General features: G+C 37.3%; 1 protein-coding gene across 2 annotated transcripts in view; it reads right to left on the bottom strand.

The window, feature by feature from the left end:
* Positions 1 to 23043, bottom strand: part of LOC137273318 (discoidin domain-containing receptor 2-like) — a 149978-nt gene that overhangs the window by 73008 nt on the left and 53927 nt on the right. For both annotated transcript variants that reach the window (XM_067805898.1, XM_067805899.1), the window contains exon 2: positions 3548 to 3653. In XM_067805898.1, coding sequence (XP_067661999.1) covers positions 3548 to 3653 — 106 coding nt within the window. The remainder of the gene's footprint in view (positions 1 to 3547; positions 3654 to 23043) is intronic.

Here is a 23043-nt window from a genome sequence, read left to right as displayed (position 1 = left end):
GCTGAGTGTAAAGGCAAATAAAGTGTTGAAAACAATATAAATGGAGTAAGAAGATCAGGTGGCCGGCCACAATGACAGCATATATCCAAATTGTAGTCCTTACAGACAGTAAAATGCACAGTATAAATGCTGCAATTTCATTGGCTGAAAATCAAGATTCAAACCTGCTAATCTTACAGACCTACCATTACACATAATCATGTTTTTGCAGCTCAGATTTGAAAAGTGTGCCATTAAAATGAAATGGATATAATTTTAATTAATAATAAAAGGCATCAGAGCAACTTCAGTTTAGTTGATGTGTTTTTTTCTCAACATGGTGCTAGCCAGTTACCGTGGAAGCATGTGATGTTATCATAAAATACCACATGGTTATTGCCAACTTGGAAATGTGACAGTTAACACTGAGATAGACATTATTTTCCCTAGTGCCAAGCCCCTTCTGCAACGCTATTGCCCTAAATCAAGCAAGTCTAGATTTCCTCATCTCTGGTCTCCAAGGGCTCCTTTCTAGTAAATATGGGTTAGTGTTTTATTATCCAAATTATATATATGCAGAGACTAAGCATTACTCTAGCAAATGCCTAATAACCTCTGAATTGTATAATACCAATTGACATTATGCGTTTTAAGATAAGACGTATGTGTGTATGCGTGTGCATGTGATGTGCGTGCGTGTTACTTAGTATGTGATACTGCAAACCAGGTTCCTAATGAAGGTAGATGTATCTATTGGACAATGTACCAAATGTCGAAATAAACATTATTCTTTGCAAACTTCACAGGGATTTTGTGCTGTGAACAGCTTCACTGTCAGGTGTAGTAGGCATTGCTACATTTTCCACAGTCAAAACATCCACAGTATCACAAGCAGTGCAGAACTATAACGTTACCTTCATGAATGGGAAAGAATGTAAAGTTTCAGGGACCATGAACTGGGAGGCAGTTTACCAAAGAACAACTGTCATTGAAGTTAAGTAAATTGTTGGCGAGCTGTCACAGACTTAGTTGGCATTAGATCAACCTGCTGATGACAAACACACCTGAAGCATGTAAGAACAATACAAGCTTGTTTTGCTGTACCTTTACTATCACAGTAATGAAAGGGTTAACCAGTGTTTTCATACAGTTCTCAAACATCTTTTGGAAACTTGTGTTTGAATATTGTTGCTACTTACAATACAGCTACAAATACCTTGGTTGCAATACTTAATACTACTTGCATGACAACATCTCCAAACAGCAAGACTATTATTCTCCACCTCAACATTCTGTATATTCCTGTGGAATGTTGAGTTGTATGTAAATATATCATGAGAGCATGCTTAAATTTTATGATGTCTGCATATTTTGGCAGTGGATCCTCCTTGTTCCGAGAAATGATGTCATTAAAATGTCGCAAACATAACCATCGAGGATGTTCTGGGGCCATAACATGTCAGTAAATATGATACAGAATGAGCTTTGATCTTTCCTTCACAAGTCTACCACACATCACTTCATTTTAAGCACAGAATTTTGTATCTGTCCCATAGACTTATGATAAACAACCAACAATTTGAAAGCATCTCACAGCATCAGAGAGCACCCAGACTTTGCATCCTAACTGAACCTGCAATCATTTCTACAGATCTCTTGTAAACTGATAGTGTGAATAGCTACTGCACCAGTCTTGAATGAATTACAAGTGAAAATTGAATCAGTGGAGCTGATTTGGTGAGATGGATAGCTTAGCGAGGCATATTCCATCATCCTGAATTAACAATGTATTTTCATCTAGAAATAAAACACGTAAATCCTGCCAATATCAAACAAGCACGACACATCAGCCCAGAGATAAACAGAGACATCCTATTGCCAGGATTTACAGTGCTGATCAAAAGCAGAAGATATTACACTTCAAAGGTGTAGAAGCCGAGAGAAATTCTTTGCTTTCTTGTCTTATTTCACAAAAGAACTATTCTCTCCATTGCCACAATGCAGGATCACAATACACTAAAACTTTGTTTCAATTTTTTTCTGAGTCTGGCTCTTTTTCTATCCTTCTTGATTGCAGATTTACAAAAGTGACAAAAAACAATCTCAACGGGAAATTTTCAGAACTTTCTTCATCTGCTTCACCTTTGTCTTGTAAAGACTGCAATCCTGTGGTTTACTCGGAAAGCCATCCAGGAGTCCAAGCAGACATGCTTTGAATTTTGCCGACTTTTTGGATAAAATTACTTTAATCACCTATTTTGAGGTCTACTACTCTGAAGAAGGGATAACGCCAGGATCTGCTATCTGTCATACCCGTTGTGAAATATTTACTTATTTGTACTTATGACAACAGAAAGAGCATAGTTTCAGACAACTTTTAGCAATGTTGCAGTAATATCACAATAATATTGTGGTGGATGACACCAGAAACTGGCTTCTCACATAGTACCCATGCGTGAATCGAACCCAGGTCTTTGGTGTGTCAGGGCACTGGCGTAGCCTAGTGGATACAAAACATTTGCTCACTGAGCCAAAGATCTTTAACACATTTGGGCATGAGTTGCTTTGTTTCTCTCCTTGTATAAGGATGAACAATCAGGGCCAGACAGTTCTATTTGTGCAAATGGGACAGTGGGGGTAGCCAAATATTCAAATAACCTGCATATCCTGCTGAAGATTTGGATTCAATTCCCCATGTAGGTACAAAGTGTAAAACCCATTTCTGGTGTCCCTCCTATATGAAGGGTTTGTCTTGTCTTCATTGAAGAGCACTCGATGGACTGACAGTTAAGACACCAGGTGTTAGAAGGGGAAAGAAATGTCTATGAAGAGTTTGTGCTTTGCAGTGCAATGGAGGGTGTGTATTGGCTATATTATGGAGCACTTGATGGGCTGATAGTTAAGACACCAGGTGTTAGAAGAGGAAAGTAATTTCTACGAAGAGTTTGTGCTTCACAGTGCAATGGAGGGTGTGTATTGGCTTCATTATGGAGTACATGATGGGCTGATAGTTAAGACACCAGGTGTTAGAAGAGGAAAGTAATTTCTACGAAGAGTTTGTGCTTCACAGTGCAATGGAGGGTGTGTATTGGCTTCATTATGGAGTACATGATGGGCTGATAGTTAAGACACCAGGTGTTGTAAAGGAGAAAGTCTAGCCTCTATGGTGCTATGCAACTATGTAATGTCTACGAGTTAGTGCTCTGCATTGTAGCCCATGTGCCTATGGAGACACCTAGTGTCTCAGTGTACAGTGTGTATCCCAGCTTCATTATAGGACTCTTGACACACATATCTATACTTAGGGAAAGAAAATAAGACATCACATAAAAGCAGAAGTGTTCCCTTATGTTTTTGCCTGGTGTCTTCAAAAACTATGTGATACAAAACTTGTGATGAAAAAAATAAAGGAACACTTGTCCTTTAATGTCATCCCTCATTGTTTTCCTTCAGTATATTAGGGCAGTAATCATGGGTGTTCCTCCTTCCTCAAGTACATTCAGCTGATTGATCAAAGATAGTCGGCCATGCAAATTTTTTAACCAAAGTGTTAGAACATGACACCTACCTGGCATTCTCAGGCCCAACTTGAGCCTTGTCATATGATGAAGAGGCTGTGATGGCGTCATCAGGGATGGCACCAGACTGCATACCCAAAGCATTGAGACATTCCTCTGAAAATTAAAACACATACTTTGAATATCGTGAAGTAGAAATACTAAAAATAAGCAAAACCGAAAATGCTAGACAACCATCAACAAAAAACACACTTTGCCAAAAATGGATATATGAGAATCAATATTGTCTGAAACTTTCATGAATAATTCATGAACATGCCAGTCTAAATAATAAAAAAAATTGTTATGATTGTGTAAATTGTGAAAACTGCCTCCATTACATCAGAAGTAATGTTGTGGTAGTAGAGTAAATGTGTTCAAAAGAATTACATTTGCTCTGAAGAGACTTCTGGGATATTACACTTATCAAGTACTTTTTAATGTATATACTGCACGTCCTGTGAGCAAACTTTTCAATCCATATTTGTTGTAACTTAAAAGCCCAAATACAAAACATATTGTATAACTGATTTGAAAATCCATTCTATTTTTCCTAACATGCCTGTGAATTTAAATTCTATAGTTTTACATTGAGGTCTCATGCTAATACCTGAATGTGGAAAAATTCAAAGAGAATTCAATTCAAGACAAAAGACTTTGTGCAAACCAAAGAAACATAAATCCCAACACATTAGAAAGATGACAGCCATCAAACCTTAATGGTGATAAAGAAAAACATTTGGGGTCTACAGGGAAACTTTGAACCACAGCCACAATATTTCGTGTGACAAGCTCTCCCTTGGTAACTATAAAATACCATGTTTGAATTGGGAACGTAATGTCAGATTTGAGAAACAGACTCACTGGCGCCAACTAAGATCCACACAAATCATAATAGGAAGTCTAAATCTCTATTCTCTCAGAGCCTTCATGTGTTCCCTGCATTGAAATGACAATAAGCATTTCTTTCTCAATCTGTTAAAGCATACTCTCTTCTATGTTAATGTTATAAAATCTGATAGATTCTGAATTTCAAACATTTCACTCCACAAAATCAATGTGCTGCTAATAACAGAATTCAGATATATCAAGTTTTTAAGATCTTAGAGTTCGATTAAGTTATACATGCTTGCATGGAATGGTGCTCATGATGTCAATCACTGGTTTGACTGGTCCTGACTTACTTGTTTACAAACTGCCCATACATTCGATATTGCTGAGCGTGATATTCAACAGCAAATGTGAACTAGTTAAGGGAAAGGCAAAAAGTTACTAAGTTATCCCATGATTTCTTGCAAGCTTCCAGAATAGGTGATTGTGTTTTCTTTGAAAGATTGACATAGGACCAAATACTTTGAATCAAACCCATTCACTGGTATTGTATTCTCATCAGTCAAGGGATACTACATAGGACTTACATATTTCCAATTAGAAGAATGTCAAATACTGCAAATCGCACTATTTCTACATTGAGCTCATGAGGAGAGACTTCTCTTCACATTTCATCAGATATTTTAATGCATGAATAGTTTTCAAGATATTCTCTGCCAAGTCGATTCTTCTTCTTTCCTTAAGACTTGCTACAAACATACAAGATGACATGCCTTGACAGTGAGATCGTTTCTGAACTGTCGTGCTGTCGACTTAAAGAAAAAGATGGTGGTACAACCCTTTCTGCTACGACAGGAGATAGGTGGCAGTGACCTTATTATTGATCTCCTGCTGTTAAAAAGGCAGCTTGATCCTTTCATACACGAGGTATTACACATCGCCATCATGGAGCAAAACTTGTCATTTGCTCAGCATCTCATCAGAAAGCATCTTATCTATGATCCATGATGAAAAACCTGAGATGCTGCAGGGAAATATCATTCTGTATCGATCAACAACATTTTCCCGATTGCGCATTACTTGCAAAATGAGATCCGCTCAAAAACACAATCCTTTCTCACATACATCAAAATTACTTTATCATTATCCCAGCAGTAAATTCATTTTTTCACCGAATTGCATCAAGGTTAATTAGTTAAGAATTAAATAGTTTTTGCATCTGTTCTAAAACTGCAGTTGAGTTATTTAACAAGATGGAGTTACCTCCCTTGTGCTACTGGTTTACAGCAGACGTCTGTAATGACACTGCAATGGAAACAGTTATTGATATAAGGAGAATGTCATGCAGCTTCCTTACAATTTCAGCATCTTTTACATCCGACTCCAATAAATGAAAGAGTATTATACGTCTGAACTTTCTGATTTTCTTATAGCACTGCTATATATATCCTTCCGAGATAGAAGTATCCAACTTCTGGGTATGTTGTTGACGCAGAATGTCATGATATAAAGGAGATGATTTAGTAACAGCCAGTGATGGGAATAGAACAAAACAGAATCTTTTTCTTGCACTGATGTTAGGAGGAACAATCACAGCAGTTAGGATATGGCTGCATGTAAGGCTGCTCAAATCATGACTGATATGTTTACATAACATTCCAAAGATCCATACAACTCAGTGTTACATAGGAATGAATGAATTGGGGGTATAGACTCCTGAAAACATCATCTCATGTTGTTGTGTCAGGTGCAACAACTACAGTTTATTTCTGGCAGTCTGTTGTTGCCATATACCCACCCAGTAATATGTGTAATGCTGATGAAGGCATGCTTCAGCACTAAACACTGAATGGTGATAATGAAATTCATAGCATACTTTATAAGACAGATTTAGGTTGACAAATTTCACTTCTCAGTGCAACAAACACCAAGGCATGTCATTGTTCTAATTAATGGAGTCTTATCTGATTTGCCATGCTCAGTGCTTCTGTGAATTTTGACAAAAGATAAAACCGGGATGATGTTTCTGTGAATTCCTCCAGTGAATAAAATCGCGCATTTGCATGTCACCCCGTGATCATTGCACGACCATGTTTGCCGAGTCCCTGGGCTCAGAGATCAATACATCGTAATGGATTTAATCGCATCCAGTATGGCCCAGGCAAAATGGATTAAATTCGTTGAATTTTGTGGCATTGTAGTTGCTACATCCTGCTTAGGTTGTGCATAGGCTGTCAAGTCGGAAATGAAAACGAGCACGGCGATCGAATACCATCCTTTTATCGCAGGAAGAATGAAGTTTACGTGTCCGACCTGAACCCAAGGAAATGCAACCTTCATACCTGTCTCATTAAAATCTGATAATTTACACTTCAACAGTTTTCCATGAATGAAATTTGTAGGAGAATGCCTGGTCAAATTGTTTGATGACTAGACAAAGTTCTGGAAAAAATGGTTTGGAACAAAGGACAACATACTTTCTTTGTTTGTGTCAAGTGTGATAACCAGCATGTTTAAGCAGAGCCCTTCAGAAATGGAAGAAGCAGACGTGAGGTGACATGTGTTAATTGCAAACTGCATAATGTCCTCTAAGTAAGCTAATTTTGTAGGAAAATACAAATTCACATCACCCAATTCATACTTTGTCATGCAAATAAGACTTCCATGTCAGGATTTTATCAATTACTGCTACGTCAGCCATATTGAGAGGATTACTAATATGTCAAGCTATCCAAAGCAGGAATAATCATGCCATCATCCTTTCACCATGCCAAAACTTTACTTGTCATTGCATGTATTTGCAATTTAATTACTTATTATATTTTTAGTTAATCACGTGAGTGAGTGAGTGAGTGAGTGAGTGAGTGAGTATGGTTTTATGCCGCTTTTATCAATATTCCAGCAACACCATGGTGGGGTACAATGGAAGCAGGCCTCACATGTTCAACCCATGTGGGAAAATCAAACCAAGGTCTTCAGCATGACAAGCAAACACTTCAATCACTGGCTACCCCACCAACCATCAGTGGCATGAGACAAAGTAACACGTACACATATCTCTGCAAATTATGTCATTTTCAGGTTTTATTGGTATATTAAGACATGATTTCTATTTGCATGAACACCTGGTGTGACTCACAATGAGTGATCTGTTCACAAAATTTACAACACAACTAACTTTGTCATTTATACTCCTGGACTTGGCTACCACAAACAACAGACGTGAATATTTCATAGCATTCACATTTTGAATTAGACATGATCTAGTCTCTGAAATGAACATATTTTACAGAAAAAAAAGTTCATAGCAACATAAAATTGAATGAAAACGTTTGCATGGACTTTCTTGGATCTATTTGCTTCGGGGGGGGGGGTGTGTGACAGACTAATTTTTAATCAACAATGATGTGAGTAAACAATAAATATCATTTCCACCCTAAACGTTTTAAAGAATTCAAGAATATATTTACACAAGAAAGACTGGCATCTCAGAAACAAGCTGAAGCTGGAGGGAACTATTTCACATCTGATCGAAATGTGTATCTGTTTAGTTGGCTGGACCTACACTGGATGTGACAGTGATAGAACGCTTCTGATTGCTTTAAATCTGTTAAGAAGCCATCCATTGTGTGTACCAGAGAGTGTATCAGAATCATGGTATGCTCTATACACTTGTCATGGGAAAGAGCTCAGTCTATCAGCTGAGGAAGAGATAAAACTCTCTCAATGACAGAAATCAGTATCTAAATGAAGCTCAGAACAGCTGATCATATAGATACTGTTATTTATTGGTTGTGGCAGTAATAGAACATTTCTGATTAGAGGAAGGCCAAAGGAAGTCTGCTCTGAAGCTGTACAAGGCTTACACTTGCTACATAGACCAAGCCATAATTATGGAGTACTTGTGATTGCAGGAATGCCAAAGATTGTTTGTTCTAAACATATACAAGACTTATACTTACAAGCAGAAGGACATGAAGCTATGAGATGAGATTGTTTGTTATTTGCTTGCTGCTTAATCTGTATTCATAATGACAGCATGCAAATTCATCTGGACCAGAACATCCAGTGAATGTTTTTGTGAGCCAGTTGAGACGAAATTGAGATGGAACAAGATCAAAGAAAGTAAAGATTAACAATGCACTAGACAAGAATACTAATCCCCTCTCTCACCTGTCCAAGAGATGTGTTCATTTGTACAGGTGTAACAAACAGAGAAGAGTGCTCTTGTTTGTTTTTTCCTAATCCCATAGTTGTCTGATATTGTATCCTTTAAAGTTTGTATTTCAAGAATATCACATTTATTCCAAACCTATTTGAAAGTTAATCTCAACTGAACTAAGTTAAAGAATCCAATTGACCCCACAGGTGCTTGAACGAAGTAAATGTGCTGGTCTTTACCTAACAGTGTTTGATCAGTGCTGAATCCACAATCGTACGCAACCTGTGAACGACTTGGGTCAACTTGCAAGGAGCATTGAAGAAAATCTGCATTTTTATGTCCACCTGATTAATTCATAGCCACAGATGTTTAGCAGTGACATGTGATAAGGTGAATGACATAACGTACCCACAAGTCAGTGGATTAATGTCTATATCATTCACGGAGCAAGGAAACCAGTTCTTCTTTTAACACTGCAAACTGCTTACAGTCAGCGATAAACTACAATACCCAAGGGAAATGAATTCTGGAGTAACATTACATACATTTAGATCTTCCACTCTCGATGGGAAGCTAAAAAGTGTTTTACTCGCTATAAGAGCAATCGTGTAGTGCTTGATGAAAGGCTGTAATCTTCACTTTCCTCCTCTGACATTTCTGAGAGTAACTGTAATGTCCTCCAAGAATAGCATGGAGAGTTTAGTAGCAATCCAGCGCATATTTCCAACATCCTGCTTATCAAGATGGCTTTACTCTTGTCCTGAGGAGAGCATTCAACAGAATAATCCATGCATACCCGAAGTAATGTCAGCTTATCTATTGTCTGTTTTGGGACTTTGTTATACAGTCTCAGACTTTGATCAGGCAACAACATCATGTTACACATGATAAAGAAGCTGGAGGCACGTTGGAGAAATCCACGCCCTTTTTTTGAACAGCTAAGAATCTGCATGGTATGATCAGGATATGGTTTCAAGAGGTTTATTTAATGTTTTCACTAAAAAGATCATAAGGTTACTCAAATATGCCATGATTGCCCAACATCATCAGCCAAATCTGATGGATATGTCAATCTGAAGTCTATGATGGTCACTTTGTTCACTTGGGTAATTTGCTTTTTTAATAGACGTCTGCCTCCATTTTTGTCTGCCTGTTAGTGGTTCCTAGTTCATTTCCGGACTATTCTGTAGTTTGTTTTCACTGGGCAAACTCCAACTGCTGACAGGGTTGAACAACACGGGATGGCAGTCTCCTCTCAGATACAACTAATTTCCACCACAAACCACAAACCCTTCACTGCTGGCAATTATCACTTGGTCCAAAAGCAGACAGTCAAACCTGTCTCTTTCAGACATCAGTAATATTTCTACCTGGTTCCCTGGCAGTTCCTGATTACTTAAAAGTGGAGCTGTGGCATCAGTAACTTGTCTTACATCTTATCAGTTCCTTCACATCCTGAAATACCTAATTTCATTAACATGATCAAGCAACACCTAACATGAGTCTTGAAGGTTTGCATGGAGTTCAGAGTGGCACTGGAACTGGAAGGTCTGCTGGCAGAGTGGAAAGCTAATCATTTCTTCATATTTTCTTCATTATTCCTCTCACAAAACTGACAACTGGTCAGATTTCATCAAACCAGATTAGTTCAAGTAAATAAATTATGCATGAGCACCTCATCACCATGGAAAACTAATTCCATAGTGACCAATGATTCATGCCAAATGCATTATGGGTACAACCATAATTCTGACAATGCTTGTGCAGCACTTACAATTAGCCACAATTTCTTACTCTCATGTCACAAAACAGTTTCTGACAATCTTTCACTTTGCTCTTTGAGAAAACATATATTGCCCGAAAAATGTAACTGAAAAAATATCTACAATCATCTTGTATGACCTACTCTTCAGTGTTCAAAGATGGGCATGACAGATTAAAATGAAGCCAACAGGTAACCAGGCTAGCTATTCTCGTAATGTTTGTAGCCTTCAAACCTCTTCAACCCATTCTTAACACATTGGCCTTGATCAAAGTTAAGAATTCTTAGAACTCTGAACATTTTGAGAATAAGGGCTAAGGTCCATTGTTTGCATTCATATCACAAGTATATATCTATTATTTAGATGCTTAAGTCCTCCCATCCTGGAATCCATATTGCTGATAATGCTGTAGAAAACATCGGAAGCTGGCAAACAGACTGTGTTCCTGACCAATAATTGACAAGGTCTCAAATGGCAGCACATCACAAAAACTAGACATCGAATTAAACAACTCCATCTGCCCTAATGGGAACTTGGCATTTCAAGCAGGAGAGGTACCAGCAATGAGACATGGCATCTACAATTATATATTGAACACGAAATGGTACGGAGAGGATTGTAGAATCGGGTTTGGAAGTAATTAACATTTTTGACACAAGTAATTTGATGCAAAGTACCTTGACACTTCTGTAGACAGCGTGCGACAAGGAAGATTCACTGCTGAAGAAATTATCCTTCATTAATTGAGGAACCGTAAGGTAGAAATCAATACTTTCCAACAGACTTATCACATAGAGCCAACTCAAGTGTTTACGCTTGCAAGATATTTTCTACCATATTTTTGCATTACTCTCAATTTTAACTAAACCTGGCTCTGCTTATTAAACTCCTTGGCTGCCCAAGATGAGGAATAAAATCTAATAAATGCATTTCTTCTATCAAATCTCTTGACACAAATACCATGCATTGTCAAGAGGTAGATTTGCAATTTAACATTAAAATGACAGACACATCTCAAAAGTTTAAATACTTGTATCTGGGGAAGAATTCTGAGAACACAAACATGTCAAACAGACCAAAATCTCTTCACTTTGCTCTTTAAGCCATCAGGAAAAGTGCCAGGAAGTACTATTTTTTAAAACTATTCAATACACCACCATGACAGCTGAAGTCCCAGAGGAGATACTAAAGCTAGAGGGTTCAAATTGCTAATGGCTTGTCCTATTGTCCGATAAAAGTTCACCCATAACTAAAACACATTTAGTTACTAGCTTAGTTCCTGGTTGTTCCTGATGCTATAGCCGTTATTTATCAAAAGTACAGTCACATGACAATGAAGGAATGTCAGATCCAAGAGTCAAGGATGGCATCAGAAGATGGCAGGAAGCTGATGGTGATTATGAACCTGAAAGCCAGTGTTATGAAGAAATGGCTCACAAACGCTTTTCTTTACTACTCATGCTTATCATCACTTGTATTAACTGACATCCATCATTCTTAAACAGCTGGGATAAAAGTCATTCTTCAACCAGCTAAGGTACAGTTCTTTCTTAAAACCATAACACACAAGGCATTCTTCAACTGACTTCACTACATGCCTTCTTCAACTGACTTCACTACATGCCTTCTTCAACCGACTTCACTACATGTCATTCTTCAACCAACTTGAAAACATGCCATTCTTTATCCAGCAAGTATAAAAAGCCAGACGAAACATTCTAATGAAGCTTAATTTCTCATTAACAATGTCGCCTGCTTTTGAAATATGATCTGCTAAGGAACAAAACATTTTGGAAAAGAAACGAAAAAGAGTGATAAGTTTTCAAAAGTGTCATATATATGTGCTTGTTAACAGCTAGCTGTCGAGAATGATGTCTAGCAACAAAGTCATAAAAACTGTCTTAAACCTTTTTAAAAAGGTTACATCATAATGTTAAAGTTTTAAGTTACTATACAACACTAAGGCCAGGCACAACTTATTTACATCATTGCCGTTTTCTGGTCACATGGCCGATAAGTGTGTTTTCCAGAGTTAGCAATCACAACACCTGTGCACCACGTATATATATCATAATTATCCCACAATACCTGATTCCATTATAGCCAAGAATGATGATCAGCAATTTGTAACAAATTGTGCTGTTATTGTTTCATCTGGTGTTTACATCTTATTTCTGAAAACAGGTAAAATATAGCTCCTGTTCAGATACAAAATCTGGCGAGAAATGTATTTCCAACATACGGAGCAGATAAGACATATAGGCTTGGTGTATTTTTATAGAAGCTCTGCTGCAAAGAAAATAAATAAGATTTTTACCTGGGCCATCAATTCTTTGTGGATCAACAGGTTTGACTTTGACAAGATGGAGATAGCGTTAAACTGAAGTTGCAGCCTTTGAGTGACTGACTGAGATAGACAGATTGATAACACTAATGTTCTGACAAATGGAGCATAGAGCTTCCAGTGTTGATCTTCTGTTTCATAACAAAACAGTCAAATCACACTAGGGTAATACTACAAAACTCATCGAGCGTATTGCTGTAAGTGTTTAATACTGTAAAAACATCACTCTGTGAAAATAAAACAACACCCGGGAAACAATTAACTTCAACCTTTGCTTTCTGAAACCAAAATATGCAAAGCCAAGAATCTACATAATTTAAATTAATGTTCACTTGCCAAAGACTGCTGTCATCATCGTAATTGGATGAGCAAACACAGAATTCATGTCCAAAGTTCACTTAGGTCAGAGTATGTCCTACTTGCCTAACTTGTTTCACATCCCGTATGTCTCATCTGATTTTGAACATTGTATGTGAGTGAGTGAGTGAGTGAGTGAGTGAGTGAGTGAGTGAGTGAGTGAGTGAAAATGGATTTATGCTTTCAGCAGACATCTCAAGCACATCAAACCTACGTATCCAATGAGATTACCTATGTTGGGTAAAAAGAAAGACCCATTTCCTACAGAAGACTGTACATAGGGCAATATTAGTAAGTTACCTCTACAACTACTTTCATCTCAGCAAGAAGGATGATACTGACAGTTAAGTCAAACCTCCTATGTGAGTTAAACCATTCAGTTACGACATAAGAAAAATTGACAGTGATTAAAACATGTTAGTTGGTGGTAATGGCACCATATTTACCAACCTTCAACCGATAGTCAGACCACCGCCACGCTGCCATATTATTGGCATATTACACTCATTTTCTTCTACAGTTGTAGGGGAAAAAGCTTAAGTGTAAACACGTCTATATTTCCCATTAACCTCCTGAATGCTCATTATACCCATAGTTGCATGGGAAACAGTCCAGAGCAAACAGCAGGAAAGTCTCAGGCTAATTTGATATGCCCAATATACATGAAAAATGCAAAGGCATCTCCTTTCAAGAATTGTCTTTTCAAACATTGTCAGAATGCTCATTTTACTGATGTGAACACTTGGATAAGGCTATTTTTGTTAATGTTCACATTGTTGAACAAAATATGAAAATCTTGCAAACACTTGTGTGTACAGTACAAAACAGTGACCCTGAAGTCAAATATAGGGAAATAAGGTCAAATACAGGACTTCATGCACACTCAACATTTGGGGGCAGAGCTGGAACATGTATCGGCTCAGACCAAACAGCAGCGATGCCTTGTCAGTTTCTGGTAGTACTGTCCAAGAAGTGTGTACACAATGACTGCAATACCTACCAGTAAATGAATTACAGTAAACAATGGTCACAATAAGAAACGTGAGGTGACCAGGTTTGGAATAACTGTAGTTCATTCTACAAATTTTGAGTAAGTGACCAGGAACAAATTGATTGTTTTGCTAATGTTTTCTGAACTTGCGTGAACTAAAGTAAAACAGTAAATGATAATCCTTTAAGGTGCCAGAGCTTTTCAAATAAGCATTTGTCAAATCCTTGCTTATCTGTACAGATACCAAATTTAGATGCCATATAGTGTTTTACACAGACCTTGAAGTAAACATACCACATACATCCCATACAGCTTGATAATGTTCAGACAGTCTAAACAGTACAGAACCAGGTTGAACATTAGGGGAGTCTCTTGCTTCCTTTTATAATATTTTATTCAGATAAATTATGAATTTTTTTTTTTTAACTGACAATATGTTCCTTTTTGAGATTGGATGCAAGTCTCGAAACCATGCATGCTAGCTGATGTTCCGCTTCCAGCTGCCAGTCAGACAACTGTGACATAATCTGTACAAATGGGAATCTGTGCACGCAATGCATGTTACAATGTGCAGGAAGCAACATCAGCTGCAAGGGGATCTGCCTGAATATTCTGAATTTAGAGTAAAACACAAAAAGACAGGATCGTGATGAGCACAAGCAAGTCAGATTCCAGGATTAAATGTGTAGCCATTGCTTTCATCATGCAAGGGCACTGGGGAGTGGCACCATTCTTGGGAAACTCTTTTTAACAAAACTGTTCGATACTTTCATTGAGGAAGTTTAATGCACTGGTTGGAAGTGAATTTTAAAAAAAAGTTTTAAATATTTAGAAAGTATGCAATATTTTTTCAATAACATTTATTCGAGAGAGAGGAAGTCACTATTATACGAGGTGAAAATTTATAGGTTTGCTTGTGTGTGAGTCGTGATTCTGCTTACACAAGTCTGGACTGATGCTGGTTCTAGAATACCAAACCAGTGAGACATAATGCAGATTAATATGAAACACCACCACCACCACCACTACCCCTCCGCCATCCCCACCCCTCCTTCTTACCCAGAGTCAGCCAGTCCATGTTTTTCCCCCTTCTTGTCCAGTACCAGGCAAGGTGAGAAGCATCTTGTAACATCTTTTGGTAGGATAATGTCAGGCAATATAAATGAGCATTTCTTTTTCATTCTGTCTTACAGCAAAAATGATTGTTGTTTATTTGACTTACATAATGGAAAAGACTCGAGAAACAGATACTCTGCCGTTCCGAAATTCACCATTCCCTTTCCTACTAATGGAAGCAGATGTGATTTGAAAGGAGTTCCAAACTTGAGTAAGTAATCAATCCATATGAGATTCATTACATTCAATTTTACTCAGGTCAAATTTGTTCATATGAGTGCCCTAGGGGAGATAACTCAAGATAATCTAAACAAGACAATATGCACTCTTCAGCTGTGGAGGCTAGGAATGTTAGTCTTGATTGGGAGCATTTCCCGACTCTATTGCCAGGCACTGCCTGCACCTACACGTGCATGTGATGTGTGTTTGTATGGGCGACTCACGTGTGTGGCAGCATACAGCCAGATGATCAAAATAAGCACTGTACACGTGAAAATGTACAGCCAAATCCAATACCACCAGGGAAAGCTAGTTGTTAGGTCAATATTTTCTATGTGTAATATTATCAACACATGTGCTACTTTTGCCAGTTGGGATAGAGATTTAGCAATGACATGGTACATGCTGGAAGCTATTTAAAAAATAGCAAATAGCGAGGAGAAGCTTGCTTTTTATCTAAAAACTACATTTATTCATCAAGTTATTAACTCTTCCCACTATAATAATCTCTGAATGAAACTTAACAAGCTGCATATGGATTGATTCCTTCAGAACAAAATAGAGTTCCATTAAAATGTAATTTTTTAAGTGCTAAAAAAGGATTATTTTCTGATAAAATCTTGAAAACTAATTCACATCTGACAAAACAAATTCATTATTTTCATCTCATTAACACATGTGATATCAAAGAAAATTCTGGTTTGAAACTGAAGGCCTGATTCTCAAAATGATCACTGTCAAGTAGGAAAACAGAAGTTAGTTTCTACTTGATTTCATTTTCTCAGGTAAGTTTCTTAGATGTTGAAACTCTCTTTGACGTGGTAACGATCTTGACAGGTAGAAACAAGACCACCACTGTAAATTGATCAATCTGCATAAAACACACTGTCACTACCATATTGAGGATATTATTCTTTGCCTTGCACCCTGCAGGGAGTTCTACTGCGTGATTGATTCTCCCGCCATCAACAATGGGGTTGACAGACACTGCCAATACCCATGACCGATGACTATAATTGATTGATGGACAACACCCATTTTCACATTTCTGAGCCATCCAGCATGGAATCAGATCATAGCCTCTGACCTCTGCTGACCTATTATGCTGTGGGCTGCGGTATTGATTTATCTGTTATCATCCCTTGTTAGCGGTGATATACATCATATCAACCACAATTCAGAGCAATCATGATTTACAATTGTGCAGTTAAGCCCTTATTATTCATTACAGACAATCAGAGCTCGTAGATCATAAGCCAGCTGTAAATATGACCGACTCGAGATGGCCTCTCCCTGCTCATTTCAAGAGATCATCACAGTCTCAAGTAGAATTTGTAGCAGTACTATAGGCACAATGCACTTGATCCTTAATGGTGATTGGGAGGTCACAATGGAGAGGGGATCCTTGGTTTTTGATATTTGTATTTCAATCTTTCGGGACCTAAATCATTGAATTTTGACTAAGGGTGATGACTATAACATTTTGGCAAGCAGCAAGCTAGTCATGCTGCGGCGTACAACTAATTTCCCTTACTCATTCCTACACATATTTAGTTTGGCAAACAAAGCTAATCACCAACATGAGGTGTCTGCAACATTAAAACTCTCATAAAGCCACAATTACATTTTCAGCTGGGAACATTTAAGAAAATGTCTTCTTAAAAACACTCATTCATGAAGCGAGGAACACTTAACTTCATAATTTAAAAATTAATATGTACAGTTTAAGAGACTTTTCACTCTGGCTTTTGTCAACACTTTCAATGTAAAACAGCCACTAAACTTTATCTCCTACAAAATGCTTCTTTCAGAATTTCTTGATGTTATAGTGTAATGATGGCAGATAAAACTGAGAGTTTAATAATAGTCTGCCACGTACTGATAACTAGACACCTGCTACTCAAAATGAGATTTATTCTTGACAAGATTTACATGCAGTGAGGCAGGTTTCAATCATATTTTTGTGGCCCAGGGGTTGTAAAGTTGAGGGCTGTATCATTTAGTTTTAACATAACATGTTCTGAAGTTGACAGGATTATCATTAAAATTCAAGATGCTTTGACAGGTTGGCACATTTAGTTCTAGCCAGCTGATTTACATTAGGGAAAAGACCTCATATCTCACACATAAATTCATGGATACAACAAACATCCAGTTAATGCCACAATGAAAAATATAATTTTGAAGATGTTTTTCCTTATCCATTTAATCTGGATTGATTTAAATATGACGCTGATTTCAAGTGGAGTTTATGACTGGTTGGTTGATTTGTTGTTTAACATGCTTAGCAATGTTCCAACCATATGGTGGCAGTCTGTAAACAATCGACTCTGGACCAGACAATCCAGTGATCAACATAATGAGCACTGTTCTACGCATTTGGGATATAATGACATGTGTCGATCAAGTGAGTGAGACACCCAGGCTGGTTAGTCACCTCTTACAACAAGTATGTGTTTCAAAGACCAGTTATATCCGAGTGTGCGTTTATGAAAGGAAGCAGAATTTACATGTGAGAAGAAGGTTTTGGGGGTCAGGGTTGCTGGTGGGACTGTGACAAACACTCCACTTTCACACTTGATGGCTGTCAAGACATCCTGAACTACATAGTGAATGACATACACAAGTACCTACCTGAGATAATCACTCCCTATGAATATTTAACATAAGCAACTCAAGAAACCAACATTATCTCTGTGTCTATTTGCAAGGTATTACCACTCAGTGAAGTTTAACATGTAGGATTAATATTTTCTGCAAATATAAGTTAAAAGCAGAAGTGAACAATACATTGGAGTTTCACTGCAGCAAGGATGAGCCTGGCACTTGGCAGTTGGTGGTCTGGTCCGTCAATAGAACACCATTAATCCTTGCACCCTACACATCTATTTGTTTTGAATGAAGAATAATGAGCTTAGTGTTTAAAACATGATCTATCTACATGTGAAATAAATGTCTAGACATATTGTCATCTGCCCACACATTGCACAACGAGTTGTTTTACTGAGCCCTTGTCTGGCAGACAATGAGGCCATACCCAACGCTGCTATGACAAACAAAAGTGATTTGAATGGGTGCAAATATTTGTTGATCGTGCGATAAAGTATTCTAACATCCGATTAACTGACAAGCCAAATGAAGAGAGATCATAAATTCTTATCTCTCCGTGCTGGTTGAGGAATTAGGGTGTTAGAGTGATGTGACCAACACTGGGTAGTATTCCTCCTGGTTGAGCCAATCCTGTGAACATTTGGGAAAAGGGGAGAGGTGTCATGAATACATCTTCATCTGTTTCGGTTTGAACCAATCCTCTGACCTTTAACACAAGGGCAGTGTGTACCTAACAGTTGACAACGAAGCTGTTATGAAAAATACCACATCCAGGTTCATATTTTCAGAAAAATTCCAACAGATTCAAGAAAAACCCTGTGTCAAAATTTAGCACTTTCATGGATGTCATTTAGTCAATTCAACTTTGTTAGTAATATACTTTTGCTTTAATCAGGTAAACCATTGAAATAGTAACACAGATTTTAAAATGCAAGTGAAGAAACCCTTTCCACAGGCACTGATCACAAACACATGCAAAGGCAGATCAAACATGAAACTCAACAAACACGGGAATATGTTAAAAGTTAAAAAACCCAAAGAACTCCATCAGAAGTGATTTTTCACACTGTGTCAAATTTGGAAATTCTCACATGTCTACCATAAAGCTTTACTACGATCGTGAATGTTTTGACTCTCATCAAACAACCTGAAAGTGGAATTACAAAGTCCGTACAATAAACACTAACAAAAGACTCAACCTATGCTCTCGTGTTGAGATAGATTTGTCACAATCCGACGCATCATATTATGAACAGCCATGAAATCTTCTCAACAAGCGGAAAATATTGTCTACAATGTACAATGGGTCCAGCAGCGTGAGCGTATTCACCGACAAAGCTACCATTGATGAATAAGTTAACAGCCCAATACACAAGAATTCCACTATAGAGAGTGCTTCAGACCGCCCTTCTATCATAAATAACCCATTTCAGCCTTTCAAGGGACTCGGACACTGGATCACCACAGAAAGAATTTACGAGGTGCTATAACTCCTCACAGGGCTGTGTGTCCATCATTGTATTATGTACACAGGGTCATAGAGCAATGAGGAGGTGTAATAACTCCTTACAGCTTCCTGTCCTCATTGGTACACTTACTGTAACTCCAACTAGTTTAACCATAGCATACTTACTAAAATATGGATAGTAAAATACTAATCCTAAATATCAAAAGATCAATCGTGAAGGTGCCATTAAAGTGAAATTACTAGTAAAAGTAGTGCGTCAACTAACAGTCATTTTGACATATAAATATTGATTGTTTTTCCACACATCATTAACCTGGTTCTGTACAATAGGGTTAATACATGAGATCGGAATAACTCCTTCAACTCTGACACCCATATAATATACATATGACCTCATGATGAAATATCAGGTCATTTGGTGCCTGAATGATCAATGGAACTGTTTTCAAGAAAGTAGTATCTTCAGAATTCTAGTCTTATGAATGAAGATGCATTTCTAAAAAATTCTGTTGGTTACCTAATTTGATAAAAATCAAACTTCTGAAGATTATTTACATCATTTTTAGAAGAGGAGAGAGTGAGTTGGGTTTTAAGACAGCATTTTAAGAAGAATTTATTGTGCATTAACACTCACAAAGGCTCATGGAACAAAGCATGAATATGACTAGTCGTAAAGTAGGCAAAATATTATAACACATATCTTAACTTCAGAGGAAGTAAATGCTATAAGACACAGGTTAGTTATATAGGAGGAAGATAATATAATGTATGGGTTAGTTGTAAGGGAAATAAGATATTTTAACACATGAGTCAGTCGTAAAACGTTATAACACAGAGATTATAACCTCTTGACATAAACAACGTGACTGAAATATAGCGATCTTCATGTCTGGAGAGAAATAGATTTCCCTTGCATGCACATTGTCATAAAAGTATATATATATATATAGAACTTGAAAGTAGTGATAGCTTGAGAAGTATTTTAATTGATATTATTCTCAGTAAGCTCTAGGTCATCAACACAATGGCCATAAACATCCACTTTTCATTGATTATTTGATTGAAAATCTAATGTAGCACTCTAGCATATATCCACATCAATTGTAACTTAATATATTCAAGTTTTTCAAACAAATTTATCTAAATTGTTTGTGTTCTGCTCTCATGATCAGGCAGCTGGTGTACTGTGGTCATTACATGGAACCAACACGCCAGCCATTGTTATCAAGCCAGCTGTTCTCCGAGAACCATGATGATTATCAACTTGCTACCATGACAAAACAGAACTTTCTCCCACAATTCAATTGGGGTCAAATATGCAATATTTTCAGAACATAAGTCAGAATTCAAGCACGATTGTTGCACGTAACAATTTTTATACTCAAAAAGAGATTATTGATGTATTTTCAAGACTGTCTTTCTTGTAACATGTTTACAAGCACCTGTCACGGTAACAGCCTTCTAGACAAAGAGTAACATTTGTCCCGCTATATGACAGAAGAGAACCACAGTTATGGTTCATATGTACTGAAATAAGGGAAATAGCATGCTTATATTTCAACAATGAGGCGTCACTGGAACATGACTACTGTTTTGAAGGTATCGCCCAGACATCTCCTTCGCACCATGTAAAAAAACAAACATGTAATAAAAACACAGGCCCTGGAGAGTTCACTATCATAAGAACGACATCTGTTCCCATGAATTATTCATGCATGAAGACATATTTTTTTAATTATAACAATGTTTATATTCCCCAAGCCATAAAATTCTTTGAAATCTTTTGAACAAAGGATTTTTTGTATAAAGAGAAAAGAGCCATTATAATTTTGTACACATTTTTAAACTTTTAGTCATTTTGCATGATCACATGAAATGATGTATAAATTGGTCTGAAGGAAACCAGGCTCTAAGTGCCCCTCCACCTTTCCCCCTCGCACCCCTCTCTTCACAACCAGAAACCACTGCATTGAGCAATTGTTTGCCAAATCATTCGTCCCATCTAACACCTCATTACCTGCACAGGTAAATATCCTAACGGCAAGTAGCTAAATGTTTGAGGTAGGTGAGAGATGCCTTTCTCTCATCTCTGTTGACCCAAGGGTTGTGATTTCTAAATACGAGCATTTTGTTGTTTACAATGAGTTAGCCTTCGCATCAGTGTTAGTGGCCAGACTCAGAATAAAAGGCCTGATTTCATCCCTTCAAGAAGTGTCAATCTTTTGCTGGGCTTGGGCCAGTTTATCAAGTGGGTTTCAAATGTCCATGTTAATACCCCAGAAACTTGATGACCATGTGAATCAAGAGCTTCCTGATGCTGTGCACTAACGATGTAAATATATACCCCAACATCGAACATGTCCAAATTAGCTCAATTTAATGATGTGCAGGCCACTGAATATATCTATGACATATGCCAGTCAAATACACATTCTGTGTTAGAAGACAGGTTATATCAATGATGAAGTAAAACCAGGATACACTTATTTTACTTGGATTCTATGCTGATATTGAAAAATGTTTGATTCTGATTTGTTCAACTGAAGCATAAACTCAGTTCACCAAGATTCCACTGGTAATAAAAAGGTAATGCAACATATAAAATTACATAATGGACCACTGAGAAATAGTGATATGACACCTGGAATCCAGTGAAAGAGAAAGCCTAACTTCTGACCGAAAGTGAGTGAATATTGCCAACATAAATGCTGCATCATCAATTTTGATGATAACAAATGATAATTGTATGCATTTACAAAATATCCAGTAGCAGTCGCCTCAACATTTACATAACTGTAAAGAACACATCATGACAGGTGAAATATCATCAACCAAATCAGCTTGACAGAGCCATAGACCATAGAGAGATGGCTAGAGACTAAGAGCCCCCCTGCTGGTGTGAGCAACTCACCCATTTGACAAATGACAATTTAGGACAATAACCATAAATTACCACAAGGTATACACGACACTTTCAAGAATTAATACATCTCCATAGCAACGGCAATTCCTCTGGTATTTCTAAATTGGTTTTAAATTGGTGCCCAACAAGGTGCTGTACTAGTCCCTTGTCTCTTCAGTATATCTGCAGCAATAAAGCACTCATACTCCTAATATCCTGTAAGTACAACACTGCTCCTTTCATCAGTCTTTATTACTATCACGGGGCGTGTTTACTACCTGCCTTATCATTATGTCAGGCTTATGACTTGTGTTCAGGTTTTGTGAATCTCTTTAGAAGATTGTAGATGTTGGGGCCATAAAAATGTCTTTTCAATGTACACACCTTTTTTGAGTGTAATACACACCAAAAACAGATAGTTCATAACAATGGCAATGTTGATATCAATCTCAACATGAATGCTAATTTTATGATTTCCATGGATCTTCACACATAACTTTTTACACTAATCTGTTTTGTCTTTTTTTTATGCCCAAAGAAATTTGTACCACTGGATTACCAAGTCTAATGCTTTGACATCGCATGTGTTGGTACATACTTTACACTATATGCATCAAGTGTTTCAGTAATTAATAAAAAGGATTAATCTTGTCTTAAATTCCCATGTAATTAAACTGCATTTTCGGGAGTTCCAGTCTCACCGTTAAAAAATTAGTTCAGAGTAGGATGTAAGTCTGTGTTTGC

Source organism: Haliotis asinina, chromosome 2, assembly GCF_037392515.1.
Source record: "Haliotis asinina isolate JCU_RB_2024 chromosome 2, JCU_Hal_asi_v2, whole genome shotgun sequence".
Lineage (NCBI taxonomy): Eukaryota > Metazoa > Mollusca > Gastropoda > Lepetellida > Haliotidae > Haliotis > Haliotis asinina.
The sequence above is the reverse complement of the archived record's forward strand: the minus strand, read 5'-3'. Positions and strand labels throughout refer to the sequence as shown.